The 23,103-nt window shown below is 43.5% G+C and overlaps 1 protein-coding gene across 9 annotated transcripts in view; it reads right to left on the bottom strand.

Moving 5' to 3' along the window:
* The window catches only part of ARHGEF11 (Rho guanine nucleotide exchange factor 11), a 143,331-nt gene extending 123,776 nt beyond the window's left edge, over positions 1–19,555 (bottom strand). For all 9 annotated transcript variants that reach the window (XM_063439680.1, XM_063439675.1, XM_063439683.1 and 6 more), the window contains exon 1: positions 18,257–19,555. In XM_063439680.1, the coding sequence (XP_063295750.1) occupies positions 18,257–18,291 (35 nt within the window). In that variant the 5' untranslated portion in view covers positions 18,292–19,555. The remainder of the gene's footprint in view (positions 1–18,256) is intronic.
* Between the last annotated feature and the right edge of the window lie 3,548 nt (positions 19,556–23,103).

Below are 23,103 nucleotides of genomic sequence, written 5' to 3'. Positions count from 1 at the left end.
TTATATTATATATATAGTGAAACTGTCAATATCACCCCAGCTTTAGATAGCATGAATGGCAGATAAGACTCTCACCAGGGCCGGACTGGCCCACCGGGATACCGGGAAATTTCCCGGTGGGCCGCGGCACCTGGGGGCTGCTCTAGCAATGTATGTGCCACCGGGTGGCCGGTCCGGTGGCACATACTCTGAGGGGGCGGGCCGGCGGCCGCATTGCACGCTGGAGCCGCCGGACTGGGTGGCAGCCTCGCCGGTCCTGGCGGCACTCCTAATGCTGGGGGCTGATGGAGGAGGGAGGAGCATGTATCTGTACCATGCTCCCTCGCGGTTCCCACAATTCACAGCACAGGAACCGCGAGGGAGCATGGTACAGAGACATGCTCCTCCCTCCTCCATCAGCCCCCAGCATTAGGAGTGCCGCCGGACCGGCGAGGCTGCAGCATGGAACGCGGCCGGCCCCCCTGACTCCTCTCAGGTAGGGGGGTGGGGGGGCAAGAAAGACAGAGGGGGAGGGAGAATGGGGGGGGTGCAAGAAAGAGACAGAGGGGGAGGGAGAATGGGGGGGTGCAAGAAAGAGACAGAGGGGAGGGAGAATGGGGGGGGGGGTGCAAGAAAGAGACAGGGGGGAGGGAGAATGGGGGGGTGCAAGAAAGACAGAAGGGGAGGGAGAATGGGTGGGGGGTGCAAGAAAGACAGAAGGGGAGGGAGAATGGGTGGGGGGTGCAAGAAAGAGAATGGGGGGGTGCAAGAATGGGTGGGGAGGTGCAAGAAAGAGACAGAGGGGGAGGGAGGATGGGGGTGCAATAAAAGAGACAGAGGGGGAGGGAGAATGGGTGGGGAGGTGCAAGAAAGAGAATGGGGGGGTGCAAGAATGGGTGGGGAGGTGCAAGAAAGAGACAGAGGGGGAGGGAGGATGGGGGTGCAATAAAAGAGACAGAGGGGGAGGGAGGATGGGGGTGCAATAAAAGAGACAGAGGGGGAGGGAGAATGGGTGGGGGTGCAAGAAAGAGAATGGGGGGGTGCAAGAACGGGTGGGGAGGTGCAAGAAAAGAGAGAGGGGGAGGGAGAATGGGTGGGGGGTGCAAGAAATAGACAGAGGGGGAGGGAGAGTGCCACAGGGAAAGGAGAGAGAAAGAGGCAGAGGGGGGAGAAGAGAGAGACAGGGGAAGAGATATGTGGGGGAGAGAGAGAGAGACACACACACACATGGAAAGGGGAGAGAGAGACACATGGAAAGGGGGGAGAGAGACAGAGGGGAAGAGATATGTGGGGGAGAGAGACAGATGGGAAGAGATATGTGGGGGAGAGAGACAGATGGGAAGAGATGTGTGGGGGAGAGAGACAGATGGGAAGAGAGACAGATGGGAAGAGATGTGTGGGGGAGAGAGAGAGACACATGGAAAGAGGGGAGAGAGACAGATGGGAAGAGATGTGTGGGGGAGAGAGGGAGAGAGACACATGGAAAGGGGGGGAGAGGGGAAGAGAGATGTGGGGGAGAGAGACACAGGGAAAGGGAGGAGAAAGAGACAGAGGGGAAGAGAGATGTGGGGGAGAGAGAGACACAGGGAAAGGGGGGAGGCAGAGGGGAAGAGAGAGACAGGGAGAAAGGAGAGAGACACACACACCCCCCCCCCCCCCCCCCCCCACGAGGCTCTCCCCTGGTGGTCGCAGTGTTGAGAGTGAACTCTAGCCCCATAGACACACTACCCCCCCCCACACACACACACCATACACATGCATACATTGCCCCCCACACGCATTCACAGCCCCCCACACCCTACGCATTCACACACACTACACCCCCCCACACACATACACTGCACCCCTCACACATTGCACTACTGCTCCTATACCCTACTACAGCCCCATATCCCAGCAGACCCCAGGTAAGTTGTCAAACTGTTCTTAACCCCTTAAGGACCAAACTTCTGGAATCAAATGGAATCATGACATGTCACACATCCTTAAGGGGTTTTAAACGGTTTGACTTCTTACTCTGTGAAGGGGTCCCAGCACTCCTTGCACCATAACCAGTACACAGAGCAGTAGTGGTTATTGTGCATGGATTTTTTCTTTAAATAATCTACAAGTGCCCCTCCCGGGATCAGGCTCTGGATCCTCCAATGGTATATGACATGTATATTAGTTATATATATATATATATATATATATATATATATATATATATACACACACACACACACACACATACACATACATACATACATAAAATTATGCCTTTTATATTTACACATATATTAATGTACATTTATATATGCATAATACACAGAGAAATGTCATTGATATGTACCATATGTAATGAGCAGATATTGGCCGAGTCTTGTTGCTAGGTAGGTGCACACTCCAGCACAATAACATATTTAAAGTGAAGCGCGCACCCACAGGACTTCAATATAAATAAGATAACGTCAATTTTTTACAGTTGTGCCCTACATACATTCACCATTTCAGTCCCATTACCAAGCTTTCCTTAATATGTCAAGGTAGTTGGACTGAAACATTGATTACATGCACGTCTGCTTAAAATAAATCAGCACTTTTGTTTATTTTGAAGCCTATGAGTGCTTTTCTTTACGTTGGAGTAATAGTTTTTAATTTTAAGTTATCTTTTCTAACTCTGTATCTGCACACTATGCTGGCGCGACGCATTATGGGGCTGGTAAATATTTTTTTCCAGGGCTGCTTTTAATTCCCAGTCCGGCCCTGACTCTCACAGATATAATTCATTAAAAAAAAAAAAAAAATTTACGGTTGTTTAAACTCTATTACCACTCTGGATATGGTAAAAATGCTATTCTCAGCTAATCATAAGAGTATACATGTGAAGAAGTCTCATCTGATTGGACGAAAGCGGTCAAACAAATTGTATGGGGGCAGGGTGATAAATACCAGACAGAATTAAGGTTAATCAAACTCTGTGCACCCAAAATGATGATTGGTGGCATTTCTGAACAGTTTTGACTACATATGACCTTTCATTCATAATAAGTTAAAAAAAAATAAAAAAAATAAAAAATGTTTTGAATACCATTGAGATGAGTGATACAGTAACCTTTCCAGAAACCGTGTAACTCAATAAGTCTCAGAGAAGCAGAGCTGGGTGCAGACCTGAGTACTAACCGCCATTCACTCACCTCGGTACACTAGGAGACTTGTTACATGAAGAATCGGATAGGGTTTAGGGACATGTAATACAATAGGAGTCTGCGAGGGGACAATGGCTGCAGATTGAGGGGGTTTGTGCCATTAGACCGCTTCTATTTCCTTATAGCCCAGAGCATGACACCCCTCTCTTTAATTAAAGAAGGTGATTGGCATCTACAGCTTCCTCGAATACAGAGCGAGAAAACAGGAGATCTACCAACTGAACGGCGCATATTCTGAATGGTGTTCAAACAAGGGCCATCAACAAAATAAATTAAACAAAAACAAAACAGTGCGACTAAGAGGCTGTACATCAGATTGAGATCTCAAGTTACAATAAAAATGTAGAGCGTAAAGGCAGTATCACAGCAACAGTGTGTTCTAGTGTTCCATAATTTGCCTCTTCCGGTCATTAAAGGGACACTATCTGCACCAAGCCCACTTTATGACAGGGTCTGGGTGTCCCGGTCGTACTAACCCTGCAATGTAAGACACCGCCATACTTCAGGAACTGCAACGTTTACATTGAATGGTTAAAATGCCTCTCATGGTGGCCGTTTTGCCGTGCACTAGCTTCCCAAAGCTTTCCTAACGTTAAGTATTGATTGGTTGAGATCATCTACACGGATGATCTCAGCCAAAAAGGCGGTATAAAAGGGAAGTATAACTCATCCTTCCAACCCTCACATGGTTATGTTTGTAAAACTTGCTCCCCAGGACACACCAGGTTTATTTTGGGGTTGAAGTGTTGCCAAGACAGGGAGTAAGTACTGTCACAGTTGACAGAGGGCTATGGGAGAGAGGTAAGTTTCCCATAAATCCCTGCAAATCTGTACACTTCTTGCCGCGGGTCTCCCTTTTTCTTGGAGGAACAAGGAGAGGGAAGTAACAAAAGGAAGGTTTTTTTACCTTTTCAAACTTATATATAATATCAGATATAGTCTTGCACACAAGGAGCCCTAAGTGTACCTTTTCTAATTAAATTTAAGAAAATAATTCAAAGAAAAAAAAGGTTCCTATCACAATGTATTTCTTATCTCTATAAAGTAAATATTATTGAGCACTACCCATTCCCTAAACACTAGAAAGGTTCGAAGTTAAATTCCTGCGTGAACTTGAACACTTAACACTTAATTCAGTGAGGACCAGAACTCTAAATTACTATAAAAATACCAACTGCATCGATGAACTATAAAAACTGGGGAGGATCTCTAATCCAATTGATCATGTAGATAATACATAAAAAAAAAAAAATATATACAAACAAAATAAACAGGCGACTCTACTTTGAGGTTCCCTGTAAACCCATTTATCATGACTGGGTCAAAGTAAGGAGTATCGCATAAACGTCAAGCCTATTCCCCATTTAGAATTTGGCTTTTACAATACGGGTCAATGACTCAATCGTGGTTAGTTTGGTAGTGCCAGTAGTGGATGCCAACATGAAATGAACAAAAATGGCAAAATTCACAACTCAAGAAAATGATCAGGTGCCAATAGGCAGTTAACACAAAATCAACCCCCCAAAAAAACCACAAAGATAATCAGCATTTATTAGGTTATTAGCAGATACACTCAATGTTAGTTCATGCTACACTGACAATGAGGCTTGCCAGCGTCTGACGAAAACTCAAGAATTGCTCAATGCCTTATCGCTTAATGGGCATGTTCCTGTAGTCCAAGGTGGACATCACTGAAAAGAACCACCATGAGCTGCCGAGATCCATCATACTCCCTTTATAGGGATGATCCATGTCATGGTTCCAAAAGTAGAGGTCATCATCTTCATTCAAATGGAGAGAAGTTCTTCTTTTATTTTTGATTACAACACATTCCCACCGTGGACCCTGGTATTTCAATTTGAAAATAACAATACAGGTAAGTAGAGGGTAGGATGGCACGGCTACAGACAAATTTGGAATTGTGAATCTGCAGATTGTGTAGGTTTACTTCAACATGGCTGAAGAGTTTGTCAAAAGAAAAAGTACCAGATTTAGACAAACCGTTTTAATATTGATGAAAAGCTGAATCCATCACATTCGTGAGATAGAGCCCACGCGCTCTACCTAGGAAATTCCAATGCACGTGTCAAAACCCTCAAACATTCTCCTTTACAGTACGAGACATGCTAGAACATACCCCCTGATACTATATTTAGCCAGAAACCGTAGCTTTGAAGATGAAGTCTGCTTCGATCTCGGGAAGCCACACAGTAAACAGGAAATCTGTTCTAAAATGGGAATCGCTTTAAAAGGTACCAGGAGGAAAAGAATTCAGTGAATATTCAACCCACCCTGCAGCTTAATCATCAGCTTATTCGTGGCCATCCGTCTTCGTGGTACCTACAAGATTTGTTTCTAATTACCGTTTCCTTTAAGGAGTTTTCCTGCAAGAGCTTCCGAATCAGTTAAATTTTTATTTAAAATTCCAGGATTTTAAAATGGCGGAGAGCAGCTTCCTGTCTCTAACAGGATGTGAAGGGCGGATTCCGGTTATTAACGGACTGCAAAGTATGAAGTGTAAAGCTCAACCAGTCTCAATGATATCTGAAAGGGTATCGGCAAGATCTTCAACTCAACTCTCAGCAAGTCTTTGCAACGCCATCTGCCTTTGTAGTCCACTCATGTGTGAAAACACAAAAAACTAAAAAAAACTGTGGCCTATGGCAGATTGGGTGAGAAAACCAACATCTGATGGATCTTGTTAAATCTTTCACATGTAAATAATGATGATATATCCATTGCACGCCATGAGATAAGGTGATGGTGGGATCCACGATCATTGATTGGCAACCTGCACCAATTATTAAATTTTACAGCATATTATTCTACGTAGCTTTCCATATTTTGTTCGTTTTTTCCCCCCCAAATGTTATACAAACACAAAAATTGCAGTAATCTAGGCATTTGAACTGTAATTATTTTCATAATGCAATTCGTGGTTTAGTGAATAAAGCCAACTTAACGGGATAACAGCAGATCAACAACGTGGATTTTGACGTGACAACAGTAAGACTCCGTACCCCACTCTTCAGCTGCTGAAGTGCCCACGTACGATGCGAGTTTCACAGAGAAATGGACACTCCCTTACATTGTATTACTGGATTTTGTTGTCCAGCTCAGCTAGTCTGTTTTACATTTTGTAAGTGGTATTTTAAGTTATGGTTTAGTGCAGGAGTAGGCAAGCGTTGGCACTGCAGATGTTGTGGACTCCAACTCCCCCGATGGTTTACCAGCATTATGGGAGATGTAGTCCACATGTGGAGTGCCCAATGTTTCCTACCCTTAGTGTAGCGAATAAACCACTTAACATTTATCTTGCATTATGCCGAATATTGCAGCCATGCACCCGCTACTAACAATGCACCATCCATTGATCGAATGATGACCAATGATATTATTAACTCAATGGGAATACATGTGGCATAGCTCCCAATATCTCAAATAATAAAAGATGGACACTTTAACTTCAGGCGTGTGAGTGGGGGAGTGGGGCTGTTCTGGCTTACTAATAATTTATACTAAAAAATAAAAAACAAGATGTAATATATAGCAAGAACAATGTTTCTTATTTCCACAGACTGATTTTTAAACATTTATTGTAATTTAAAGACACATTACTGGGAGTATTGTTGCTGTGGAGCTCTGTTATACCCTCAGACACATTACTGGGAGTATTATTACTGTGGAGCTCTGTTATACACTCAGACACATTACTGGGAGTATTATTACTGTGGAGCTCTGTTATACACTCAGACACATTACTGGGAGTATTATTACTGTGGGGCTCTGTTATACACTCAGACACATTACTGGGAGTATTATTGCTGGGGAGCTCTGTTATACACTCAGACACATTACTGGGAGTATTATTACTGTGGAGCTCTGTTATACACTCAGACACATTACTGGGAGTATTATTGCTGTGGAGCTCTGTTATACACTCAGTCACATTACTGGGAGTATTATTACTGTGGAGCTCTGTTATACACTCAGACACATTACTGGGAGTATAATTGCTCGGGAGCTATGTTATACACTCAGACACATTACTGGGAGTATTATTACTGTGGGGCTCTGTTATACCCTCAGACACATTACTGGGAGTATTATTACTGTGGAGCTCTGTTATACACTCAGACACATTACTGGGAGTATTATTACTGTGGAGCTCTGTTATACACTCAGACACATTACTGGGAGTATTATTGCTGTGGGGCTCTGTTATACACTCAGACACATTACTGTGAGTATTATTGCTGTGGAGCTCTTTATACACTCAGACACATTACTGTGAGTATTATTGCTGTGGGGCTCTGTTATACACTCAGACACATTACTGGGAGTATTATTGCTGTGGGGCTCTGTTATACACTCAGACACATTACTGGGAGTATTATTACTGTGGAGCTCTGTTATACACTCAGACATATGACTGGGAGTATTATTGCTGTGGAGCTCTGTTATACACTCAGACATATGACTGGGAGTATTATTGCTGTGGGGCTCTGTTATACACTCAGACACATTACTGGGAGTATTATTACTGTGGAGCTCTGTTATACACTCAGACATATGACTGGGAGTATTATTGCTGTGGAGCTCTGTTATACACTCAGACATATGACTGGGAGTATTATTGCTGTGGGGCTCTGTTATACACTCAGACACATTACTGGGAGTATTATTACTGTGGAGCTCTGTTATACACTCAGACATATGACTGGGAGTATTATTGCTGTGGGGCTCTGTTATACACTCAGACACATTACTGGGAGTATTATTACTGTGGAGCTCTGTTATACACACACATTACTGGGAGTATTATTGCTGTGGGGCTCTGTTATACACTCAGACACATTACTGTGAGTATTATTGCTGTGGGGCTCTGTTATACACTCAGACACATTACTGGGAGTATTATTACTGTGGGGCTCTGTTATACACTCAGACACATTACTGGGAGTATTATTACTGTGGAGCTCTGTTATACACTCAGACATATGACTGGGAGTATTATTGCTGTGGGGCTCTGTTATACACTCAGACATATGACTGGGAGTATTATTGCTGTGGGGCTCTGTTATACACTCAGACACATTACTGGGAGTATTATGGCTGTGGAGCTCTGTTATACACTCAGATACATTACTGGGAGTATTATTGCTGTGGGGCTCTGTTATACACTCAGACACATTACTGGGAGTATTATTACTGTGGAGCTCTGTTATACACTCAGACACATTACTGGGAGTATTATTGCTGTGGGGCTCTGTTATACACTCAGACATATGACTGGGAGTATTATTGCTGTGGGGCTCTGTTATACACTCAGACACATTACTGTGAGTATTATTGCTGTGGGGCTCTGTTATACACTCAGACACATTACTGGGAGTATTATTACTGTGGAGCTCTGTTATACACACAGACACATTACTGGGAGTATTATTACTGTGGAGCTCTGTTATACACACAGACACATTACTGGGAGTATTATTGCTGTGGGGCTCTGTTATACACTCAGACATATGACTGGGAGTATTATTGCTGTGGGGCTCTGTTATACACTCAGACATATGACTGGGAGTATTATTGCTGTGGGGCTCTGTTATACACTCAGACACATTACTGGGAGTATTATTGCTGTGGGGCTCTGTTATACACTCAGACACATTACTGGGAGTATTATTACTGTGGAGCTCTGTTATACACTCAGACATATGACTGGGAGTATTATTGCTGTGGGGCTCTGTTATACACTCAGACATATGACTGGGAGTATTATTGCTGTGGGGCTCTGTTATACACTCAGACACATTACTGGGAGTATTATTGCCGTGGAGCTCTTTTATACACTCAGACACATTACTGGGAGTATTATGGCTGTGGAGCTCTGTTATACACTCAGACACATTACTGGGAGTATTATTGCTGTGGGGCTCTGTTATACACTCAGATACATTACTGGGAGTATTATGGCTGTGGAGCTCTGTTATACACTCAGACACATTACTGGGAGTATTATTGCTGTGGAGCTCTGTTATACACATTACTGTGAGTATTAGTGCTGTGGAGCTCTGTTATACACACAGGCACATTACTGGGAGTATTATTGCTGTGGAGCTCTGTTATACAGTCAGACACATTACTGGGAGTATTATTACTGTGGAGCTCTGTTATACACTCAGACACATTACTGGGAGTATTATTGCTGTGGAGCTCTGTTATACACTCAGACACATTACTGGGAGTATTATTGCTGTGGAGCTCTGTTATACACTCAGACACATTACTGGGAGTATTATTACTGTGGGGCTCTGTTATACACTCAGACACATTACTGGGAGTATTATTGCTGTGGAGCTCTGTTATACACTCAGACACATTACTGGGAGTATTATTGCTGTGGGGCTCTGTTATACACTCAGACACATTACTGGGAGTATTATTACTGTGGGGCTCTGTTATACACTCAGACACATTACTGGGAGTATTATTGCTGTGGAGCTCTGTTATACACTCAGACACATTACTGGGAGTATTATTGCTGTGGAGCTCTGTTATACACTCAGACACATTACTGGGAGTATTATTACTGTGGGGCTCTGTTATACACTCAGACACATTACTGGGAGTATTATTGCTGTGGAGCTCTGTTATACACTCAGACACATTACTGGGAGTATTATTGCTGTGGGGCTCTGTTATACACTCAGACACATTACTGGGAGTATTATTGCTGTGGGGCTCTGTTATACACTCAGACACATTACTGGGAGTATTATTGCTGTGGGGCTCTGTTATACACTCAGACACATTACTGGGAGTATTATTACTGTGGGGCTCTGTTATACACTCAGACACATTACTGGGAGTATTATTGCTGTGGAGCTCTGTTATACACTCAGACACATTACTGGGAGTATTATTGCTGTGGAGCTCTGTTATACACTCAGACAAAAAAACAATATGGAGCTCCTAGAAAAGAGGGATTTGGGCCAGAATAAGGACTTTCCCTCCAAAATAGGGACACTTGGGAGGAATGCATGTGGAATAACCCATCGGGCGGGAAGCAGATTTGCCATCCGTACATTACAGATCAGTTTCACTTGGCTAACCACATTCTCATTTACAAACTCGAGCTGATAAAGTTTCACCCCCGAGCCAGATCGTGGAACATGTCCATTCCCTTCAGCTGCACAATTTTCACTCAGTTATTGTCCCACTAGAAAAAAATTCATTGCTGTATAAACATGACAAGCAGACAAGATACAGGCTACTGTACGTATACCGTGCGAGATTAAACATACTCCGAGTGTGGAAAGCACAGCCTGGGCCCACGGATCCCAGGAGCACTCTCATAACCCCCACAAGTTCACTTCCCAAAGATAATGTTTTGGTTTCAAGTGGACAGATCCAAACATCACCTCCCACTCACGGCCGCCTGATTCACGGAAATGCGACCTGCACAATCACGGGCTCCGTTCGCCATCCAACTGTGAAGACAAAGAAATGTCTTGTTTGTAGTTCTGTGTACGGCTGGACTGGGGTGGGAGCAGTAAAAGGACATGTTTTTAGCGGATAGAGGAGTCAGTGGGCGACATGAACATTTCGTTACAGACAGCTCCTGTTCGGCTGCGCGACCTTTGCCAAGAATGATACAGTAGCCAAGAGACTTGCCATTAAAGTATACGTGATCAATATTACCACATCCCAGACATCCATGTGGTCATAGCTCCCAATACCGGGACATGAAAAGTGCTGGCTTTTATGGTTCAATACAATTGTTATTCTTTTTAATAAAAGATCGTCATGTCAGAGAGGAAAACTACTAAATTGCCATCTTTAACATAGGAGGTCAAAATGCGACTGAGTTCTAAGATTTGGTGAAAACAATTTGAGCCAAAATGGCTATTCAGGGGTTTGCAGAATGGGATTCAAAATGGAAATTTGGAGATTTACCCAGAATCCACATTAACAGGAAGTTAAAAGGCCCCACAATGATTCAAATTTAAAGTAAAGCACAGAAATGTGGACATTTTTTTATTAGTATTTTGGCAGAAAAATACAAAGTTTTGTTTCTGCTGAATTTGTTCTATTTAATTGTGACTCAAACTCAATGTATATTGTTTAGGTTTTCTGAGAAACATTTCACCCAGAACGGAGGGGGCTTATGATAACGAAAACTGCAAACATTAGGCAGATATTCAAATTCTGGGAACACTGCCAAAGGGGAAGGAGATTTCTGACTGCGACATTTTAACCTAATTATTGCATCTCACCGTTTAGTGAATAAACTCCAAGTATAAAAAGGCTCTGACACAGATACTTCACAGATGCATGTGATGCCAAAATCTCCCACATCTCACCACATCTCCCAAACGGCCCTATTTAGGAGGGACAGTCCCTATTGGGGCCCGCATTCCGCTGTCCCTCTTTTCTAGGAGCTCCATACTCCCAGTAATGTGTCTTTAAAACTACAATAAAATGTGTTTAGAAATCAGTCTATGGAAATAAGATACATTATGCTTGTTAGAAATTAATAATTTTTAATTAGGTCACCAGCAATTTCTCAGAGTAGCCCCATCACTGGCCACACCCCAACTCAGAACCTTTAAAATGCACTCTTTGCTTATGTGACATATTGAGAGGCAAGCAATAGCACATCAATGTAGGATAATGACATAATTGATAAATAATGGGGAGAAAAATAAATAAATAACCTTGTCCATAGCATAAAAACAATAAAAAAACATTTTTAGTTTGTCTTATAAACGGATTACATTGGCGTGTCTCCATAATTATACGTTGCAGGTTAAAGAACACATTGCGAGAATGCATGTGCCCTAATTCAGGATGCATGTGAGGTCCAAACTTGCCATCTCCATTTATACTCAATACTCTAAGCAAGGACAGAGTCTAGCATGGAATCTCAAGGAGCTCAACACAGAGTTGCAGATAATCGTCCTGGTGGGACGGTTCATCTTCTAAGGTTAACTTACACAAAAGACTACTTGAAGTGTGAAGGAAACATAAAATAGATCAGAGAATTTTTCCAGTTTGGCTATATATTTTTTTGCCTAAAATGTTAAATTCCATTTTGAATTATTTAAGTTCCCAGCAAGTCACTTTAAGTAATGCCCAGTAGTTATTGGGAATTTAAAGACGCTTCCTATAATGTTTGCATTTGTCGTTCATGCACTCCATCGTTAAGGCCTTTTCGAGTGACTGAGACAGACGCAGGATTAGCTTGAATTTAGCAGCAGGCCAAGGATCAAATAAGGTTCGAGATTTTACTTAAGGTTGGGGATAAACAGGATGTACAAAAGCACTCTGAACACAACGATGAGATCAGAGACGACATGAAGGGATACAGTGCTCGAGATATCCTACCGGAAGCTGCGGGGCCAAATGTCAAGGAGGAACGCTACAAAGAATCACTGATCGGTCTGTGCTGCGGAGAAAAACCAGTGCAGCACCCCAGGACAAGGATACAGTGTCCTTTTAAAATGCATTGTAAATATTACCGATTTAAAGAAGGCTTTTCCAGCCCTTCAAAACAAGCAACAGCTTTCTCCAGGCCAAGTACCTCTGCGATTTCAAACGAGCAGACCAAGCACCATAAGCACTGCATTACACTGTAGTAGTTATGGTGCCTGGAATATTCTTTACTCAATATTACCAGGTTCTCATGGGACCAAGAATCCTCTATTCACCCAAACATAAATATACTTAAACTATGGCTTGCTGCTGACGAGACTGCAACCGGTCACAAAAAATGTTTTTTAAAAATAAAAATAATTCGCTACCCAACCAATAAATATTGTTAATGCACACTGCATCTACAGTCCATAAAAAAAAAAAATATATTAATAAAATGTTAGGTGCCAGCAGAAGGAATGACTCCACAACATAACATTTAAAGGAACACTCCACACAACGCACGTCAGCTTGCTGAAACATTACGTTTAAGGCGCTTTGTTTCTGTGCATACATGTACGTGCGTGTGCGCAGGGATCCTCCAATGGCACTGAATCCTTCCTGCCCAAATCCTGAGCAGACTTCTCATTGAGTTGTACCACTTGCATTGAAAAGCCATGCGCACAGAACATGGCGGCTCAGAATCAGAGGTTAACAAGAGTTCTGCAGCTTTTGCAAGCGGTTTTTAAATAAATATAGCCCCAATGAAAACAATGCATAATTAAATTGGCACGGTCAACGACTAAGGACTTTTCCTGAATTTGGTGCTTGGTGTCCGGGGGAGGGAGGTAAAGGTGAGATTCACTTACCTGAACCTAACCCTCGCAGGCATGGCCATCTTGATCCTGTGGGTCATCTTCGGAGCCAACGTCAGTGTTGTACTCAAACATGCGCAATAGTACAGCATTGAGGTATACGGAGAATCTTGCAAGACCGCAATATCCTCCACAGACACAGCCAATCCCTGCAGCCATCTCTGGTGACAGCTGTCGCGATTGACACTTTGACTCCGCCCCGAGTCCAAAAAGGCAAGCGGAGGAGAAACACCGTGACAAACTAGTCCCTGTATATCTCTTGACTGGGTTGGAATTTCAGTGAAATCCCAATACAGTCAAAATAAGTATTTCATAAACATTCTCTCTTTACAAAATACTCACTTTCAGGGGTGATAGTGTCGCTTTAAATGCAAGCATGTTTCTATTGGGGTATACCTACTAAACAGTGTTTTTTATTTTTTAAATGTACAATGCATTGAGCTTGCAGAATTACACACACAGTGAAAAAGGCTCGAGTCAGGTACGTCTGTCAATGCCCAGGAGAAAGACTAACCAGGGCGTTGGTCTTAGGACAGGTAAACCACTTGTGATAACTATTCTATAACCGCCCCGCGGAGGCTTCATGCCAAGGCACAGTGAAATTCTCAATCATGAAAGGGCTGAGTGAGTTTCAGACTTTGAATATGAAATTTAGCATCATAAATGGAAATTTAAAGGACCAGTAAAAAGTCACCAAGACCACACCGCCTCAATGAATCAGTCTGGGAGCAGGTGTACTGTCCCTTTTAACCCTGTAAAACATTTCACTTGCAGAGTTAAATACAACTCTAGTGTCTGTCAAACTGACTAACGCTACACTAACAGAGCAAAACAGTCATGTGACGTGGAGGTCCCCATGGGAAATCATTGGATTCAATTCTTTCCTACGATAAGCACGCATATCACGGCCCCAGTGCTTCTCTATGAAGAGCATTGATTGGACTATTGCCGTGAAGGCCAGGCCTCCTCGATGATGATGTTGGAGGTGAGCAGCTCCGAGAGAGAAGGGATATAGATATAGCTCTAGAGACATTATATCATTATGAATACAGTATTTCCTTAAGACAAGGGGCTCTGGAATGAACAGGTGTTTAATGAAACAAATATGGACGTATACCGGCATGTTCACCGTCAAAAAAAATATAAACAAAGTAAATCTCTTCAGCCACAAAAAAACCCTCCGAGTGCCAAACATTCCACATAAACTAAAGAAAAAAAACCTTAAGGTTTCACTGGATATGGAAACCAGCTCCCTGGAGTAATTCTGCGAGCTGGTGAATAGTATGGCAGACATCCAGAACACAGGAGAAACATCTTAAGTCAAGTGCAAAGTCCATAAATGCAGATTAGTGAAGACAAACAGAAAGTCAGGTGTAACGATGGCCCCAAAGGTCACCGTTTGGCCCCTAAGGCTGATGGTCTAATAATCCCGGCTGCAAAGGCAGCTGTCAAAGTGATTTATTGCTTTTATTTTTGGCGACTCAACAATAGACTCTAGGCACAAACAGAGCTGGACGAAGACATTCTAACAAAACTAGCTGCCTATGGTATCTGCATGTCACAGTTTAGTAAAAACCCCTATGTGTCCTCCGATGATCACATGGGAACATCCTAAAGGCATCCCCCATTCCCAAAGACCAGGAAGGGGGAAGGGCATGGTTGGCATAACCATGTGCCAGTGACACAAGCAGGGGTGAAAGGGGCACATCATAACAGGCAGTCCTGCATGGCAACTAGCCTAGAACGCTCACCTGCACATGGTAAACACATTTAAAGGGTACCGGTCAGACCAGTTATAACGTGTATAACCTTCTACCTGTACATTGTGCTAGCAGATCTGCAAGAAAATGTATAGACTGGGAGAAAAATCCATTTAAAAACGGGCCTCTCTCACACCCGTCACTCAGTACCCTCCAAAGAATTGAATTACAGGGAGAGCAGGAGAGACCTCCAACAGGCAGCCATTCTGCTCTAAAAGCATAGCAACCACTGTGCATGTACTGTAGTTGCTATGGTAACCACCTGGCACACTGTTAATAAAGTCAGCGTGTCGGTGTCACACAGGAGGTTTGACATGTCCCCAAGCAGGGCAACTCAGGGCGACAGGACCGGGGCGGACGGCACTGGATCTGAGGGACAGGCGAGACATGACAGTGTAACTTTAAAACCATGTTGTGCTGTAAGGGAGATTTATCCATCCCAGCCATCCAGCCCTGGATAACAATGACAGGTTCGTTGCGTGCAGGTAGGTGCACCTGTCCCAGCCTATCGCTGCCGATGTTGGATGGCTTCGGACTGATAATGCAGAAGTGAATCTTCCATGGTTCCAGTGCCTGGATTTCGAGTGGGAGAGGGGAACACAGTAATTTCGTACAGTAATGGCTCCCAATGATATCTCATAGATTTACACATCACTCACTGGGGGCCACGCACCATTTAAAATGTAGCGGACAATATTCTGGAGAGCCACTATTAGCCGTCACACGTATATGGTTGGAGACAAGGTACCTGCGGCGTCCCACCACCTACAGTGGATAATACTGGCACCGCCTGGGGCCCTCCAGCTATTGGCTAACTGCGTTTTCCCAGGATGCCTAGCTGTCTAGGTTGGAGAAGCACATGTGAATCTCAGCTATAAATGTCCTTGGCAAATAATCAATGAGCAAAATTCTTGGAGAAACATACCTAAAAATTAAAAACAAAAATCTTCATGGGGGAGATGCAGCCAAAATAAAACACTCACGTTTCTCAGTTAATCTGTGACGGAGACCTTAATGGACTCTCAGGGTCATGGGAGTAGTAGTCCGTCGGCTGTTAACATTGGTCAGGGAGAAACCTAAATTAGATACTGACCATTCACAGGACAGTGGGAGGGGCTACCGGAATTCCTGGGACAGCTCTAAAAGTGTAGCAATAAGAAGAATCCTTTTATTGGTTTCCATGGTGACTGCTCCACTTTCGAGCACAGTATGATTTTAAAAAAAATTATACTGCGCTTGGATTGTATTTATCGCAGATTCAGAAGAAATAAAAAAATAAAAAAACAGTTAAATGGTCCATTCTGGATTAAAACCGCATGGAACTGAACGTGGGGAGAGATTAGATTTAAAGCCTAAATCAGGCTTCCTCAAACTCCGGCCCTCCAGATGTTACTGAACTACAACTCCCATGATTCTCAGCCTATTTCATTCATAGGGCCAGAGTTTGGGGAAGCCTGGCCTAAATGAACAATAATATCACTGCGTTCCCTTCAATGACAAGTGTCAACAGGCCGCAGTAAAGAGCGGCTGTGTAGACTATGGTGTATCCAGGGTTCTTGGGTTACAGGCAGCGCGACAGGGCACACAACCATCACTTCAGAGACCTGGATTGAGGTCGCCAGTCGCACATTAGGATCTACGTTTTAGACACATCTATCACTTAGTACATGTTGAAGGCACCGGACGCCAACACGAAAGCCATGATTAAGCAGTTTTCAAATGGAGAGAATGGTCTGGAGCGAAACAATTAAAAAGAATTCAATAAAATGGGCTGTACTCCCATGATTCAACAGACATTCATATCACGCAGCCCATTTATCTGGTCCACAGGTACACTGATTAACTAATTAAAAGAGGCCATGAAAACTGGACCCTACAACAGGGAAAAAAATAAAAATAAATAAACAACGAGGGCACAGTATGGTGCGTTAACATGATTGGACAGTTGTCATCTTCGATGATGGCAAATCCACAGGACAAGACGTAGTCAGGCAGCCATATTTTACTTACACATTCACCTTTGACCTGTATTCAAAACAGGGTAGTGCACATTAAAAAAAATAAAATAAAATCTGGTTTTCCATTACATTTATTTTGGCCTCCAACCACCATGCAGTACCCACACAACCGAACTCTAATCAAAGCACAAACTGAATGCAAAATTGCACAAGTAGTTTAAGAAATTGAGATAACTGATAGAATTGGGACACATTCCAGTGTTAACATCAAGACAATAAAAAAATAAAAAATATATTTTTGTTCCTCCCCTCAGACGTTAAGGAATATTAAACACTGGTCATTTTCCTACATCCACTACCGTTAACAAGCAAACCTCCTGTGTCTAATTTAATTTATTGTGACTAAGTAACGGATTTGTCATAATATTTTTAATTTTTGTTCCCCCTACTTGGAAAAATGACAGTAAATAGCACGAGATTGCTTACTCAGCCCTGGAAGCAGTTTACAAATAACAAAATTAAGTAACGTAGTTAATTGCGGCCTTTTCGGGTAGAAATTAAGGATGTACGCAGGAATTGGGGGAAAAAAATAAATCTAGACATTGGGAGGAGACCTCTGCAGCAATAAAAAAAAAAAAAAAAAACAGAGGCCCAGATTAACCTGTCGCCTACAGCAAACCCAATTCCAATTATTCTGGTCACTCTGCAACAATTCCAAGGCGTATCACAGGTTACAAAGTAGATATTTAGACGCCTGTTTACAGACTATGTTTGGGCAAAATCTCTATCCAAACAAAAACAATTGCTGGAAAATTAGACAAAATGTTTTGGGTCATTTTACAATTAGATTGTTACACTTCTACGCAAATATCCTGTAAAAATGATATATTAGTGTCTTGCAGATAAAAACACACAATCATATTTAAATTGTATCTATGCATCCTATAATCTGTAGCAGTAAAATACATATATTTAAAATATTAAATATGTGTTTGCCAGATATTACGCCAATATATTAAGCCGCCCCATTGCAATGACAATAACAGATTGAGATTAAATGACATTTAGATTATTACCTGTCTATAGAGGTCTGGGGTGAACCGATGCTCATTTTGCTGGGTAGAGGATGCAATCCAGCGGTTCTCCAAATTGGGGGAGAATAAGGTAAATAAAATAAAATGCTATAAAATTGATCAGTATTTTTACTGTATAAAAATGCATTGGTAAACTATTAAAGGGACAGAACCCATCTTGTCCTGCAGATTGCCCATGCTTGGATTCTTCCAAGGGGGAATGAATACTGGCCTTTGTATTACTAAGTTCAGGCTTGCAAAAAAGATGAATTTAAAAAAGGAAAAAAAAAATTAAAATAAATTCAAGTCACAGTCCCTAGCAAAGAGAAAACATTTGATTTTGTTGGCTAGACATCATTATGTGAATAGCAAGGCAACAGATTTTAAAAACAAAAAACAGGCAATTAAATGCCCTTGTAACAGCTGTTCTGTTGACAAAGCAAAATAACAAATATTAACTCCAAGTCCTGGAAATATTTTGCATTTTTCCTTATGGTCTTCATAAATATTATTATATTCCTCTGCAAGGGATCTGTCAGCCAGCCAGCCAGTCAGTCACAGGAAACAAAGCACACAAAAACTGCAAATATATATAGAAAATGAAACAAAAACTGCCAAAATATATATCTATATACCCTGGGGAAAAAAAATCCCACCTCTCTGGAGCAAAAACACAAAACAAAATGCTGACTTAAACAAAATATTCAGTAAAAATAAAACAGGCTGGGCGATCAACAGGAATCCTAGTGGTGGACAGAATCCTAAGAACTAAAAATAAAAAGCTTATAAAACAGGACTGGGCAGCAGTAGATTTGAATGAAATTCCCCCCAAGCTGCTGGTTCGTGTCTTGTTAAAAGGTCTTCATTGCAGATCCGGTAATTCCTTTGGTAAATCCAAACAGGCCTGGATATCCCTGATGTTTCCCAAAGCCCTGAGCCCAAATTGCTGCATCCCCTCTCTCCTTACTGCTCTCCCCTCCCCCCCTTCTCCCTCATGCACATGCAAGGGGAAGGCAGATAAAAGGCAGGGGGGGGATCTGGGATTGCCAAAAAAAATTATAATTCCTGCAGCCCCTCAGCTGGGGGGAGTGTGCAGTAATAGCTGAGATTTGCAGGGTGTGTGAATGCAGATAGGGCCTTGGGATAGATAGTGGAGAGGAAAAAAAATCAGTTATTTTCTGGCAAACTGTCTCCTCCCTCAATCCTTTCTTTTCTTTTTTCCTCTTTTTTTTTTCCTTTCTTTTTCCCTCCCCCCTTCTGCATACACACACAGTCAGGAGCTGCAATAAACACAAGCAGGGCTGTTCCCCTCCCCCTCTGCAATGGAGGCAGGGCTGAGTGACTCCTACCCCCTCACTGCTGGCTGTTCCCTGGGAGAAGGCTGGATGTAGCACACACACACACACACACACACTGTATATTCTGTGTATACACTGTATCAGTCTCTGGCAATCACTGAGCTCTCAGAGTATGTGCAGCCAGACCTGGACTACCATAGGCTTTCTGTAACCCTGCTCATGGCAAACAGGCAGATAAAAACCTCATGGCTCTGCCAAATTCACACCCTCACAGCAGTATTAGGATTATTAGGAACTGAGACACCAACGTGTTCTGTAGCGCTGTATTAACATGCAAAAATGTTTTTTTTTTTTTTTTCTTTACCAACAAAATGCAGTGGAATCAAGAAACAAAACAAGGTTATAGTCCAAACCTATTAATATACCCTTTAAATATTTGTATTAATATGGCGCCAACATGTTCTGCAGAGCAGTACAAAACTCAGCATTGACTGTTATGGTAAAAGTATTGCTGCTTTGCAGTAATTTAAAGGGACACTCCAGGCACCCAGACCACGTCTGCCCATTGGAGTGGTCTGGGTCCCAGCTCCCACCACCCTTAACCCTGCAAGGTAATTATTGCAATTTTTATAAATTACCTTGCAGGGTTAAGTACTCCTCTAGTGACTGTCTATTAGAGCCACTAGAGCAGGCATCAGCAACTTTCGGCACGCCAGATGTTTTGGACTACATCTCCCATGATGCTTTACCAGCATTATGGGTGTAAGAGCATTATGGGGGATGTAGTCCAAAACATCTGGAGTGCCGAAGGTTGCTTATCCCTGCACTAGAGGCACATCCCGGTTCTTAGAATATGAAAAGTGTTTTAAACGATGCTGGACGTCCTCACGCTATGTGAGGACCTCCAGCGTCGCCGGAATCCCCATAGGAAAGCATTGAATAATGCGCGCAAGCGGCCATTGCCGCGCACGCGCAATAGGTCTCCCCCGCTGGCTGACTTCGGTGGGGGAGGAGCGTGGGCAGAGCCTGACCCAGCGCCGAAGGACATCGGCGCTGAATTCAGGTAAGTCACTGAAGGGGTTTAACCACTTCAGCAACATGGGATGGGGGGTGGGAGGGATGGGGGGAAAACCGATTTGTTTTCCTGGCACTGGAGAGTCCCTTTAATAAATAAGTACTAACGGCGTTATTCATTAAGGTGAGAATTGTCAAGAATTCAAAGCCAATTTCAAAATTAATGCCAAAATATTAAAAAGTGGAAAAATTCTCCAGGATGCTATAATTACAGTTTGACTACTTTAGCCTTAAATTTGGAATTCACTTTGAATCCGTAATAATTATCCCTAGGGTAATGCTTATGAAAACACAGGCTCTATAGAGTACATTGGATCTGAGGTCCTCCGGTTAGTGGCATGTTTCCATATTTACGTGCCCTTTAATTCTGTCTTATTAGTGACATGTTACAGATACAGAGTATCTTGCGTTAATCGGCGTTACGCTTCCTGCACCGAGCTTTTCATATCGGAGGAAATAGCGTCTCTAGACTGTGAGCTTGTGTGAGCAGGGCCCTCATCTACCTGTGTGTCACTGTGAAAGTGTCTCACTAATTGTAAATTCCCCCCTTTCATAATATTGTAACGCCCTGCAGAATCAGTTGGCGCTGTATAAATCCCAATAATCATAATATTACATATTACATAGCTGCACCGTTGTAGCTTTGGCTATGTGCACGCGCAGCCAAGCAATACATTACCACATTATCAGTGTAAATCTGTAAATAGTATGGGTAGGCTGAGAGTGCTGGGGGTGGGAATAGCCCATAGCTCTCAGGATATCATTAAATCTGATAAATGTCACATTGTTAAGAAGACTGAAGGTGGAGGGGTCAATGGGTGCCGGGGCAAGCCCTGATTATTTACAGGACTACTTAAAGCACCATAACCACTACAGCCAGGTCCCGCCAGGCGCCATGCTTTCCTCAATGGTAGGAGACAGCATCCAGCTGCAGAAACCGGATGTTGATCCTGCCAGTCAGAGTCAAATTAAGCATGCCAGGGCCCTGGGCAGGATGCCAGACTGGGGCCTCTTCCTAGAGCCCTGGGTTGTTTTTCGGTGAGTGATGTGTTGACAAAGTGTTGTGTGTGTAGTGGCTAACTGTTGTGTGTGTAGTGGTGGGTGAGTGTTGTGTGTGTAGTGGCTGAGTGTTTTGCGTGTGGTGGCTAAGTGTTGTGTGTGTAGTGGTGGGTGAGTGTTGTGTGTGTAGTGGCTGAGTGTTGTGTGTGTAGTGGCTGAGTGTTGTGTGTGTAGTGGCTGAGTGTTGTGTGTGTAGTGGTGGGTGAGTGTTTTGCGTGTGGTGGCTAAGTGTTGTGTGTGTAGTGGCTGAGTGTTGTGTGTGTGGTGGGTGAGTGTTGTGTGTGTAGTGGCTGAGTGTTGTGTGTGTGGTGGGTGAGTGTTGTGTGTGTAGTGGCTGAGTGTTGCATGTGTAGTGGCTGAGTGCTGCGTGTGTGGTGGCTGAGTGTTCTGTATGTGGTGGCTGAGTGTTCTGTGTGTGGTGGCTAAGTGTTGTGTGTGTGGTGGGTGAGTGTTGTGTGTGTAGTGGCTGAGTGTTGCATGTGTAGTGGCTGAGTGCTGCGTGTGTGGTGGCTGAGTGTTCTGTGTGTGGTGGCTGAGTGTTCTGTGTGTGGTGGCTAAGTGTTGTGTATGTGGTGGGTGAGTGTTGTGTGTGGTGGCTGAATGTTGTGTGTGTAGTGGCTGAGTGTTGTGTGTGTGGTGGCTGAGTGTTGTGTGTAGTGGCTGAGTGTTGCATGTGTGGTGGCTGAGTGCTGCGTGTGTAGTGGCTGAGTGTTCTGTGTGTGGTGGCTGAGTGTTCTGTGTGTGGTGGCTAAGTGTTGTGTATGTGGTGGCTGAGTGTTGTGTGTGTAGCGGCTAAGTGTCCTGTGTGTGGTGGCTAAGTGTTGTGTGTGTAGTGGCTGAGTGTTGTGTATGTGGTGGCTGAGTGTTGTGTGTGTAGTGGCTGAGTGCTGCGTGTGTGGTGGCTGAGTGTTCTGTATGTGGTGGCTGAGTGTTCTGTGTGTGGTGGCTAAGTGTTGTGTGTGTGGTGGGTGAGTGTTGTGTGTGTAGTGGCTGAGTGTTGCATGTGTAGTGGCTGAGTGCTGCGTGTGTGGTGGCTGAGTGTTCTGTGTGTGGTGGCTGAGTGTTCTGTGTGTGGTGGCTAAGTGTTGTGTATGTGGTGGGTGAGTGTTGTGTGTGTAGTGGCTGAGTATTGTGTGTGTGGTGGCTGAATGTTGTGTGTGTAGTGGCTGAGTGTTGCGTGTGTGGTGGCTGAGTGTTGTGTGTGTAGTGGCTGAGTGTTGCATGTGTGGTGGCTGAGTGCTGCGTGTGTAGTGGCTGAGTGTTCTGTGTGTGGTGGCTGAGTGTTCTGTGTGTGGTGGCTAAGTGTTGTGTATGTGGTGGCTGAGTGTTGTGTGTGTAGCGGCTAAGTGTCCTGTGTGTGGTGGCTAAGTGTTCTATGTGTAGTGCCTGAGTGTTGTGTGTGTGGTGGCTGAGTGTTGT

Source organism: Pelobates fuscus, chromosome 13 (assembly GCF_036172605.1).
Source record: "Pelobates fuscus isolate aPelFus1 chromosome 13, aPelFus1.pri, whole genome shotgun sequence".
In the NCBI taxonomy this organism is placed as follows: Eukaryota; Metazoa; Chordata; class Amphibia; order Anura; family Pelobatidae; genus Pelobates; species Pelobates fuscus.
This window is presented reverse-complemented; position numbering and strand designations above follow the sequence as displayed.